General features: G+C 41.5%; 1 protein-coding gene across 2 annotated transcripts in view; it reads left to right on the top strand.

Moving 5' to 3' along the window:
* The window catches only part of Rarb (retinoic acid receptor beta), a 648,239-nt gene that overhangs the window by 307,722 nt on the left and 327,935 nt on the right, over nt 1-12,582 (top strand). For both annotated transcript variants that reach the window (XM_060390998.1, XM_060390997.1), the window contains exon 2: nt 11,929-12,374. In XM_060390998.1, the coding sequence (XP_060246981.1) occupies nt 12,197-12,374 (178 nt within the window). In that variant the 5' untranslated portion in view covers nt 11,929-12,196. The remainder of the gene's footprint in view (nt 1-11,928; nt 12,375-12,582) is intronic.

Genomic DNA, 12,582 nt, shown 5'->3' with positions numbered 1-12,582 from the left:
CAGGGTGCTTCCCACTGACTTTTATGCCATGACACAGAGTTAGCAACATTTTATGTCTCTTCCCTTAAACCATAAGCCCAATAGTAGACGAACACCTGAGTCAGGTTCTCTGTTGCACCTCTTCCCTTTCAGGCCCTGTCAAGCCATGAGCGATAAGAAAAATGGCCTGCTTCCTCTTGCCTAGTTTTTGAGCACCTGTTAGAAAGCTCTAGTCTCTGGAACACAGCTGACCTTTTTTTTTTCTTTGAGTTATTCATTCATTCATTCATTCACTCACTCATTTACTTTACATCCTGATCATAGCCCCATCCTTCCTTTCCTCCTGGTCCCACCCTCCCTTCCTCTTCCACCATCCTCCTTTCTCTAATCTTCCAAAAAGGGAAGCCATCCCCCCACCCCAACTGACCCCAGCTCATCAGTGTTAAGTGCTTCCTCTTCCCCTGTGGCCTGGTTAGGCAGCCCCACCAGGAGGAAGTGATCTAAAAGTCAACAATAGAGTCAACAATAGAGACAGCCTTTGCTTCCCTTACTATGGAACCCACATGAAGCCCAAGCTGCCATGGGCTACATTTGTGTAGGGGGCCTAGGTCCAGTCCATGAGTCTATGCATGGTCTTTGAATGGTGCTTCAGTCTCCCCAAGTCCTTCTGGGCCCCGGTTAGTTGGTTTTGTTGGTCTTCTCGTGGAGCTCCACCCAGCAGCCGGTCAAAACAGATGCTGAGACTCAGCCAAAATTGGGACAAAGCATAGGAAATCTTGTGGAAAAGTTAGGGGGAAGGATAGCAGGACCTGGAGGTTACAGCTGATTCTTAATTTGTTTAAAATACATTTGTACTTGCACCCCACTTCCCAGAGTATTTTCCCTCGACCTATAAGCATGTTACAATCTTTAAGTGCTAACTAAATATTCAATACTTGCTATTTAAATTCACTGCTATGTGGAACTTACAGTGACTCCTGTTCTATTAATTTTCCTCTCATAAACTGAATATAAAAACACACCAGAGGTTCATTTTGAAATAAAAATGGATATATAATTGAAGTTGTTTGTGTCTACATTTTCCAAGTTAAGTTATAAAAACAAGTGCTTGGGAACCTCAACTTGTCTCTTTACCTAGCTCTCTTTCAGTACTGAGTCCATCATGAATGGACATTTAAGAATTCCAATCAATAATAGATTAATTCCAATTTTCACATACAAGGGTGACAATCCATACACGGTCTATAATCCCAGCCAGCTGAAGGCGGGTGTCTTCTGCTAGAACAGATAGGTGAGCACTGGGTGAGTAAGATTTTTTTGAGGCCCAAAGCCTACATGAAATGTGGGTGATTGTTTTAAGAAAGGAAAAACAGGAACTGGAAAGATGCCTCAAAAATCAAGTGTGCATTCTGCTTCTGGGGGTTCAGTTCCCGGCATTGCATCAAGCAGATCACAACCTTCTCCCTCCACTATGGAGAGTCCAAGGCCCTCCTCTGACCTGTGTTTAAACTTCCACCAACATGCACATACACATAACTTAAAAATTAAAAGATGATAAAATCAAGAAAGGAAAAATACACAAAAAGTTAAACACTAAAGATGCACCAAGGCTGACTTTGGAAGCATAGTTCTTTCTCCTGGGACTCATTTCATCTCTGTTGTCAAAGATCTGTTGCTTCTCTGTCCTCCGTGTCTCCTTGTGTTTACCCATGACTCCCTCCCTCACCTCCTGGTTTCTTCCAATTTTCTGTAGCTCTTTCCATTTCTAGTATCTAACATGTGTGTGCCACCTATACATCACTTATCACCTAGATCACCTGTCTGTCTGTCTAGCTGTCCATCCATTTATCCTTTAAAAAGGGCTCTTTTGTTGTTTGTTTCACACTTAAAAAGCACAAAATGCAAATATATACATATATATAGATTATATATATGTATATATATGGATACACACATATGTTCGCATAAATGTATGTATATCCATCTATCATCTAGCTATCTCTATCTATCTATCTATCTATCTATCTATCTATCTATCTATCATCTGTCAATTATCTATGATCTATTTGTCATCAGTGGATAGCAAGATCTGGAGCAGCCAAGGGTTCCCTGTCTAGTGTAAAGCATCCATGGGGCAAACGCCTTCAAAGCCACTCAGAAGCCACTTGGACAGCCACTGGTCACCTACTCTATCTTGAGAGCCAGGCCTCATCTCCATGCAGGCATTCACTGAGGTTGCTTAGTAGATTATACAATAGTAAGTACGGAAACCATCTTGAAAGCATTCCCTGTTGCTCATTGTTCCAAGGAGACGTTTATCCTGACTCTCCCATCTGCTGGAAACCTGACTCTCAGCTTTGTGAGCATGCATGCGCAGCAACAGTGAGCTAACTGCTGATATCCTAAAACTCCATGTTTACTTTGCCGATACCATAATTTATGGAACTAAAATCTTGGACTTCCATGCATTCTAATACATGTGATTCTTTCTACTTTTCTGGTGGTCCTGTTTTCACTTTGTGGCTAACAGATTGGATCTTGCAAAAATGGCCTTAAAAGGAATACAAAGCACATTCTGAGTTACATAGAAAAAGTCTTTACTATGTTATGTGACCCCTCGTGCTGCAGAAGCTATTCAAGTTTCTTTCTCTACTCACTTGGTGGTCCAAGGGTAGCAGCAACTATGTCTCCTTCCTCACAACCCTTTTCGGTTTCCTTTGTTCCTAAATTGAATTGCAAAGGGATAGAATATACAATGTTTGGCCAAATTTAACTTTTCCTTTGTGGCAATGTTCAGTTTGAGGTAAACATAATTTTATTCACAATATTTGTGATGAATGTGTTAAATCTAAGACAGGATACAAAATTGCCAGGCAGACAGAATGGGATTTAGCCACTCTCTTTTTCTATTGGGAACAACCGTAACAATCATTGAGAGGATTTGTGCTAAGCTGGGCATTTTTGCTTAAAAACAGGTATTTGGTTGAAGCATTAAAAAAATATTAAGTGGCATCATCTAGAACCAATGCATTAAATGAATAGAGAGGTTTAAGTTCAGGCACATGGGGGCGGGGGAAGTACTATGCCTATTGTGTCTGTGTGATCGTCTACTCCAGGTTTTTAATCAGCCAAAGAAAGGAAGGAAAAATGTCTGTTTTATATTACCAGACATTTGAAAATTTATCTTTTTTGGTTCCTGTTTATTTATTGTTGTTGTTAGTCACCCCATGGAGCCACTGAAGTGTGGCAAAAGGGAACGAAGAGTGTTTTCTCTAAAAGTCAGGCCTGTTTTGTTGTTTGGATTACATCTGCAAGCAGCACAGTGTAAACAGTTCTCACCAGGTGGACTGGCAGGATGCTGAGTCTCTAAGCAGGCTCTGCTAAGAGGCCTCTCTCCAGGCTATACTCCTCAAGTAAACACATGGCACAGCAGCAAGTGATGCATTCTCAGTGACATGTCACATGTGGCGAAGATAAGCACATCTCTCATCTGGCTGTCTCTTATCTATCATTTATCAATCAACTCTCTATTGTCTATTTATCATCTGTCACTTATTAATCATATAACTATCATCTGTCCATATATCAATCATTTATTATTTATCATCTGTGATTTTTTTATCTATCTATCTATCTATCTATCTATCTGTCTGTCTGTCTGTCTATCACCTATCCATCTATTTGTATAAAGCATTTGACATAGTACTTTACAGACCCATGACATGATAGCAGGTTAACTCACCTTTTGGTTCAATTCCAGATTAGAGCCAGTCCTTTCTCTCTTTTGTGACATAAGGTTAACAATCCTGACATCTGTTGACCAAATCTTAATGTAGCTAGCATCTTGAGTGAAACATTTCCTTATCATTATTCTTTAAGTCCCTTTACATACAAGGCACATAGAGCTAAAATGAATATGTAACCTAGCCTAGGAATCATCTAGCCTAGCCTTTCCAAACTTAGCTAATAATGGGTTACCCTGTTTTTGATTTAATGAAATTCCAGAGTAATATAGTGACATACTTTTCCAACTATCAAGCATTGGCTAACCAATCAATGAGAGGGAATAAGAGCTAAAAGCCATGAAAAAACAAGAGCATAATGATGTTATCACAGGCAAGATAAGGTAACAACTCTTTTGAAGACAGGTACATAGTGAAATAAAATAATGGCTGTTAAGGGTCTAAAAAGCATAATCAGGAAAAGCAAGGATACTTGAATTTGTTGGAGAGTCTGGATAACCTAGAAGGTAGGAATATGACCAAGAAGGGGAATTGGTTGATGTTCCAAATAAGAAGCAAAATTTACTCTTTTCCTCATTGTATCCTTATACCCCAATTATATTCTGCGGTTATTATTATTGTTTTTCTCATGAGAAAAACAAGTCTACTCTTTGAAGAAACCTTCAGAATGGAGTGCCTCTGTAACAGACACAGAGTTGAAGCGCTTACACTTACAATGCTTTCACACCAGCAACCAGCCTTATTTAGCCATAAACTACTACAGGACTTTCGTATAGCTTTTTTCTCATCCTGAGAAGATATTCACAAGCTTTTCTAATGTAATTATAAAGGGGTGTGACATATGAGACAATATCCAGGACAGCCTGGGCTACACAGAGAAACCCTGTCTCAAAGAGAAAGGGAGAGAGAGACAGAGAGAAGAAAAGAAATGGAAAGAAAATACATAAAAATTTGAGAATCAATTCAGAAGGGTAACAATGTAAATAAAATATTTAGACAGAAAAAATAGGAGTTAAGCATATCATCCAATGAGACAGAACAAATTTTCCTTGAGAAGAATATGTGTCAGTAAGTCAGACACTCTAACCAAATGCATACTGTGGTGTGCACATTGTATATTTTTTCTGTCTAAATATTTTATTTACATTGTTGCCCTTCTGAAAAGGCTGTCAGAAAAAAATTTCTAAATGAAGGATTGAGATTCAGAATAATATTGGACTTTTCAAGTTACTATAAGAAGCTTGGCAAAACTACGCATATGAAATTCTTATATAGAAAATTGCTATTTACTTAATTTTATACCTAGCCAAACTATTAAATATTTAAAATTTCATCAGCCCTGTGGAGAGGGTCTTGTTTTTTATGTCCTCCATCCCTTCCAGCTCTTACACTCTTTCTGCCTCTTCTTCTGCAGAGCTCTCTGAGGCCTGCGGGGAAGGGGGGATTTGATGGAGTCAACCTCTCTAGGACTGAGTGGTCCAAGGTCTCTCACTATCTGAATGTTATCCAGTGTGGGTCTCTGTGTTAGATCCTATGTACTTCAGGAAAACCTTCTCTGATGATGGCTAACTGAGCCAATGATCTATGGATATACCAGAATGTTGTTGGGAGCCATTTTATTCCTGTGTTCCATTAGTAGAACAGTAGCATTTGGTTTTCCCCTAGGTGCCTGGCCTATCTAGTCTCAGTTCTTGGCCACCTGAGCAGTGTCAGGAATGGATTCCATCTCTCAGAGTGGGCCTTAAATCCAATCAGATATTGGCTGGTTACTCAATAACATTTGCGCTACTATCGCACTAGTGCATTGTGCAGGCAGGTCACCATTGTAGACCAAAACATTTGTGGCTGGGTTGGTGTTCACCTTTCTCCTCTGACAGCATGCACCTTCCAGAACTCTGAACATTAGTCGTTAGAGTGAAGGTTCTAGGTGGGCACGAACTCAACTTGCCTATGTTCAGTGAGTTGCATCAATGCTGTCTTCAGTAACAAGCCCTTGCCATCATTCTGGAGAGTAAACAACAGCTTGGAAATAGCCTGGATTCAAACAATCCAGGGTTCCCATGGTACCTCCTCACCAAAAACTTGATTAGTTATAACCCATTCCTGGAACTTGAGGCTTTATTTGTCACAAGAGATGCCCAGTTGGGGATCTGTCTTCCCTGTTACTTGGAGATTCTGTTTATATATGTCCATATGTGTGTGTGTGTATATATATATATATGTGTGTGTGTGTGTGTGTGTGTGTGTGTGTGTGTGTGTGTATGTATGTATGTATGGAAACTTCTACTGTATTAGGTTTTGATATGACCCCTCAAATGACCCTAGTTTTAGCTATTTTTCCTTTTATTCCCTCCATTATCTTCTTCTTCATCTTTCCCCCTCCCAGTTGATCTTCCTGTCCTTGTCACTCCTCCAATCCATTCATAACTATTTATTTTATTTCTACTTAGTAGGATTATTAAACCCCACTCCTAGCCCCTTACATGATACCTAACCTCTAGGACTGTAGCCTGCTTATTTAAGACTTAGCTGCTCACACCCTCACATAATTGAATACATCCATATTTTTCATTTTGGGTGTGATTCACCTCACTCAGGACAATTTCTTTTTTATAGCTGCATCTGACTTTTCCAGTTTTCACAAATGTCCAGGGACTATTAACCCTACCAGCTCAGGGATGCTCTCTGAAAACCATTTGTTAAAGAAACTATTTGACTTTAAAACATTATGTGTAGAAACTGTGTTTTAACATGTAGTTCAAATGGTGGAAAGTCTAAAGTTAGAAGTGTGCATGCAACTTTAAGTGAAAATGAACACAAAATAAACCTGTGGTAAGAGAAAAGAAACAGATGATTATTGTCATTTAAAATTATTTTTTATATTAATTACAATTTATTCACTTTGTATCCCTGCTGTAGCCCCCTCCCTCATTCACTCCCAATCCCACCTTCCCTCCTTCATATCCTCCATGCCCCTCCCCAAGTCCACTGATAGGGGAGGTCCTCCTCTCCTTCCATCTGACCCTAGCCTACCAGGTCTTATCAGGAGTGGCTGCATTGTCTTCCTCTGTGGTCTGGTAAGGCTGCTCCCTCCTCAGGGGGAGGTGATCAAAGAGCCAGCCACTGAGTTCATATCAGAGACAGTCCCTGTTCCCCTTACTAGGGAACCCACTTGGATACTGAGCTGCCATGTGCTACATCTGTGCAGGAGTTCTAAGTTATCTCCATGCAGGGTCCTTTCAAGATAACAAAAGCACTAGTTAGACCAGAGGAAACTTACTGTGTTCATTAATGTCTTAGTGGAGGTAGCTGAGGCTTCTATTGCTGTCATAAAACACCATGAATGACCCTGAGCAACTTAGGGATAAAAGGGCTTATTTCAGCTTACGTGTCCCCATCACAGCTCATTATTCAGGGAAGCCAGGGCAGGAACTCAAGGCAGAAAGCTGGAGGCAGGACCTGAAGCAGAAGCCATAAAGAAAAGCTGCATACTGGCTTGCTCAACCTGCTTTCTCATATACCCCAGGGCCACCTTCCCAGGGCTGGCACTGCCCAGATGGCTAGGCCATCCTACATCAATCATTAGTTAAGAAAAGCCCCACAGGAGTGCCGAGAGGCTGTCTTATGGAAGCTTTTTCTCGATTGTGATTCCCTCTTCTTAGGTAACTCTGACTTGTGTGGGGGTGACAATAAATTATCCAGGAAAATTAATTAGAAGAGGTCACAGACACAGCATGACTGTTAAGACAAAGCCTGCCACTACACATGCATTTGTTGTCACACAGACAGTGAGAAAGCTGTTTCTCCTTTCCAGCCAATTTGCAGAAGATAGACTGTAAAAGAACAGTTTAAACTGGGAAAATAGATATTTAAAATTCTTTTTTTAAAAGGGCATTTTTAAAGTGTTTTCAGTTAGTATGTTTTAGCAAAATACTTGTTTTCCGGATGTCAGAGTTTGGATTCACATTCCCCGCCCCCCTCCATCCTCTTCTCTTAGCCCTTTCATGGATGATACGGTTAATGCCACAGAAGCTCATGGCTGGTGGACCTGAGACCTCTCAGCCCATCTCATTTTGCTGTTCAGCCTCAGGTGAAGAAGGAAAGAGCCCAAATGAGCTTGGGCTGAAGTCAGGCATGAAGGGAAAAGCACACTAACACCAGTGACCATCTTTGTCTCCACAAGCCTGAAACAAAGGACATTTGCTACCAGGAATAGCTTCATCAGTCATACATTCGGACAGCCGGAGACTTCTCTCATGGTCCAGCAACAAGCAGGACTTTTCCACCACAGAATCGTTTCCTTTTCCTTTTAGTAACAGGTTATTCTGCTGTTGACACTGTTTTAATTTTTTAAAGATTCCAAGTGTGTTACACAGGCAAGCAAGATGCTGGCTATCTTTAGGATTTGAAAGCAAGGAGGAAGAGGAGATTTTTGTGTGTAGCTACAGTCCCTGGCTGGTGTATATACATATATATAAGACAGATTTAAAAATCAGAGATCTGTGCCCTGCGGGGTGAGTTTGCTAAACTGTCAGCTCTTGCAGTTAATGAACTGGTTTGTCAGATGGAGAGAGAAAAGACTGGTGTAACAATGCTGAGCTTTGTGTGGGATTTCAAAACCAGATTGTCTGGAAATGCAGCAAAAGCTAAATGGCATTGTTTTATTTTCTAATTAATTTGCTAAAAACTAGAAAATAAAAGTATTAAAGATGCGGGATGGAGTATGCTTTTGAGAAGAGAAAACACCAAAAGCCTTTACCCCTGCTAAAGTAATGCACAGTCCACTCGCTTTATTTGCATAAGAGACAAGCTGCAGCTTGAGATTTCAAGGGACAGTGATGTTTTGGGTGAGGCCTCCTTTTGGGTTAAGGTTCATATACCAGGTGGAAACACAGCCTCTTCTTTAGGGTGTAGGGAGTGCTAAGACCCAAGGATCCTGGACTTGCCCTGTGACAGTGTGCATTTTAGTACCAAGGGCCAGGGACTGAGTGAGGGAAGGCTCGGATGGCTAGCCTCTGAGCGAGGACAGAAGCTAATACCGCATCAGTGCTTGGAATCGTTCCCCTGTGGGTGGCAATTGTTGCAGCATGCAATCTACTAGGATGTGTAAGCTCTGCCCAGGGCAGACAGAGCGGAGGAGGCGTCATTCAAAACAGCTTTAAGTTCTGGCTCTGCTGCTTGTGTGTGATATGGCGGAAGTTGTTTGAACCCATGTAGACTCAACAGCTTGTCCAGAAAGTGAAGCTGGTTCCTGAAGCCCTGGGAGACTGCTGTGAGGTGCAAAGCTCAGAGCTTATGCCTCAGGGGCCTGGTGTGTGGAGAAGACACAGAAGGTGTTAATTAGGACATTTGAGGGCTCTGAGTGCTCAGGAAGTTATATGGGTTAGTCTGCCTTTTACTCATGCCCCATCTTTCTCTTCTTCAATTTTCTGACTGCTGTAATGCCTCCTCCATACCCAGCCCAAAGCCTCCATTCTTTCCAACAACCTGTTCTCAGAAGCACACTATTTAAGGAGACAACATGTTTGTTTAATGTGGACCTTCACTGAGTGGTCTATTCTCAGCGATCCTCTGAAGCAATTATCCCCATTTTACACCTTTTAAAAGCCTAGTATATTGAGCGCTAAGATCATTTCCCCCAAATCGAGAATCATGATTGAACCTGGGCATGTGGTTCTGTGTTGCACAACTGATCACTCTGCCTTGAAACTCCTGGAGTCTGAGTGCAGAGCTTGTCAACCAGTGGTCTCCAAAGTCTGGACTTCCAGCTGGATGTGGTTCTCATGGCAAAGGTAATCTTGTGAGGTATGCAGACAGTACTGACACCTGAGGTGAGGCTTCTCCCATTCTCCCTCTCAAAAACTCCTAGATAGAGAATGTGGACTAGGCTGGGCAGCGGGGCCACCATTAAGCATACGACTTCTACCAGGTTTGTAAATCCTCCATGAGTACACGGACCATATCATACTTCTCTGGTGTCTACACTCATACCTGACACATAATGGTTAGTTTAGACTGATGGATGCGCGAGTGGATCATCATTCACACTGATGGATAGAGGAAGGGAAAGAGTAATGGAGTGAGTGTTGAAGAAAGGGAAGGATGGAATGATGGATGTATAAATGCATGAATACACAGAGTGAGGGAGGATAGGTGGATGGATAGATGGCAGAATGAAGGTATAGATGCACAGAGGGATGGAAGGTGAATTCAAGGAGTGATGAAGTTTTTTTTTTCAGTGTAGCCATCCATGTTTAATAGCTGAATACAAGGTATACAAACTTAGAATATAGTATAGAATATTTTAAAAAATAGTTACATGATGGATTTTTCTCTTTGTCTTTGAAATATACATTCACATATACACATGAACATACAAACACAACCTGATAGCCCATTCGTTGTTCATTGTATTCATGTGCTTCTGAGATAACCAATTAGGTGGCACAACCTTGGGGAAGGCTAATTCTCACTCTGAGAAATAATTAATTTTTGCAGCTCTTCATCTAGAGGTGGGGCCTTGTAAGATTTCTTTAATCTCTGTTGCATGTAAATTGTCCTTGTGCACGTCTTGTTTAGGAAATCATATTGTTGAGATTTCCTATGCATAGCTTCTTGCAGGTTTTACATAGAAGGCACAATCTCACAGCAAACTTCCTGGTCTCTTGCTCTTCCAGTCTTGTTGCCCCCTCTTTAAAGGTTCTGAGAGCCTTAGAAAGAAGGGTTATGGCATGTGTGTTAGTTAGGGTTAGGCACAATAGAGCCAGTTGTGCTCTACATTCTTGAATAGTTGTGGATTTCTGCACTACTCTGTTTCCTATGAAAAAAAAAAACTTCTTTGATGAGGAATGAAGGCTACTCTATGTGGGGTAAGGATAAGCATTTAGAATGCAATTAGAAAACACACTGGTTCAGGAAAATGGCAATCGTAGGTTGCACTCTAGGTACTTGCCAGGTTTCCAGTAACACGAGTGAAGTCACTTCTATTGAGTGAGCCTATTGAGAGAGGAGTCCATTTTTATCACCGTTGGTTACCCCCAAGATATAAGTCCACTATTGCACCTGTGAGGACATCATGTTGGTGTTGCGCTGGTCATGACTGTGGTTTGTAGATGTCACATCCGGGTAGGAACACTGATTGCTCTTCTCCACTGGCAGCTTGCACTGCCCTTTCTAGGACTATGAGAGCTAGTCCTGTGGTATGACGCTTTCAAGAAAATTCCAGCTTAAAGGATGTGGTGTTTTTAGGAGTGGGAACTTACCTTAAAATTCTGGAAGGCAACGAAAAGCAATGGCAATTGCCTGTATTATTTTGGGAGTCTCTTGGACTCTCTTGGTCACCAACTCAAAAGAAGTCTTCTCATGTCTGGAGCTGGAGTTTTTGTTAGTCTGTGGCTCTTGGGGGAGTATTATCATCTCCAGGTAGCTGTACTTCATAGGAAATTCATAAAAACATGGACGGACTAATATGACTCTCTGTGGCTTTACCTTAGCATTGTTTACCTTGCTATTATTCTTATATGAATGTTGACAATAAGGAACTGATCTAAAGTGTCCCATTGGGTTCCCGAGCTTTCTTCATATTAAAATAGAATGTTTGCTTATAGTTGTAGTCGGCCTCAGTTTGCCTGCATCTGCCTCCTTCTGTGTGGTTGGGGACCAATAGTGATGTTTGCTCACCCCAGAACACCTGTCCTTCAGTGAAATCCAAAGTTGTTCCTGTACAGTATGTGCAAGCCTGGAGGCATGTAGGCTAGACTGCATCAAACAAAGAATTTCCATAGAGGACAAGATTTTACTTAGTTAACAAATGTTTTTCTGGTGCCGCTTCGCTCTCAAGTACTCTTTTAAGGGCTTGAAGCATAGATGCAAACAAGACTATGCAAACAAGAGGAAAATAAATGCTTCCAAATGGCCATGGATAAACATGAGACAAGGAGAGGTGTGTTACAGGGAACAGAATTCAGAGTGGAGCTTATAATTTAATAGAGGATGGTCAGTTATGATAAAAATATGTGTAGATGTTTTAGCATACAATGCTTGGATTTGAGAAAATTTAAAACCACAAAATCCTAAATGTATGGGGGGGAAAAAGAAATTTGGAGACCTGAATTATTAATAATATTTTTGCACAATAACTTAATACAGTGTTAAATACCTTAGATTTTTGACACATCAGTTTGTTTGTTTATTTGTTTTCTTACAGAATTAATAGCCCTGGAATTTGAAAATGTCTGCTGCCTCTGAATGCTAAGCAGCTGGCCAACACCAGCATCCTTCCTGTCATAATAAAGCAAAATGGGAGACAGAGAAAGCCTGCTGGGAGGAAGCCAGGTCAGCAGGTGAACCCTCTTGCTTTGGCCAGGACCTGGTTCTGCCTCAGTTTGCCCATATCTGCCTCCTTCTGCGTGGTTCGAGACCTGTAGTGATGTGTGCCTGTCCTGGAGCACCTGTCCTTCAGTGAAGCCTGAAGCATGAGCACCAGCAGCCACGCATGCCCCGTCCCGGCAGTGCGTGGACACATGACTCACTACCCAGCTGCCCCCTACCCATTACTGTTCCCACCCGTCATCGGAGGACTGTCCCTGCCTCCACTCCATGGTCTCCATGGCCACCCGCCTCCTAGTGGCTGCAGCACTCCCTCACCAGCCAGTAAGTACCAAGGGCCTTTACTCTGGCTAAATCAAAGCAGTACGGTGGACAGACTCTGTTCTGTTATGTTGCTATCTCTTGGTCTAAAATTCTACCTGAAATTCTGTGAGAAGAAATGATACACGGGTTGATGATGAAGTATGACCTAAAAGATGACCTTTAGATTTGGCGTGCTAAGCAACTAAGACACTTGCTCTTTCTTATAAAG

The sequence above is a fragment of the Meriones unguiculatus genome, chromosome 9, assembly GCF_030254825.1.
Source record: "Meriones unguiculatus strain TT.TT164.6M chromosome 9, Bangor_MerUng_6.1, whole genome shotgun sequence".
Lineage (NCBI taxonomy): Eukaryota > Metazoa > Chordata > Mammalia > Rodentia > Muridae > Meriones > Meriones unguiculatus.
Note: the sequence above shows the minus strand (reverse complement) of the source record. Positions and strands in the feature narration are given on the sequence as shown.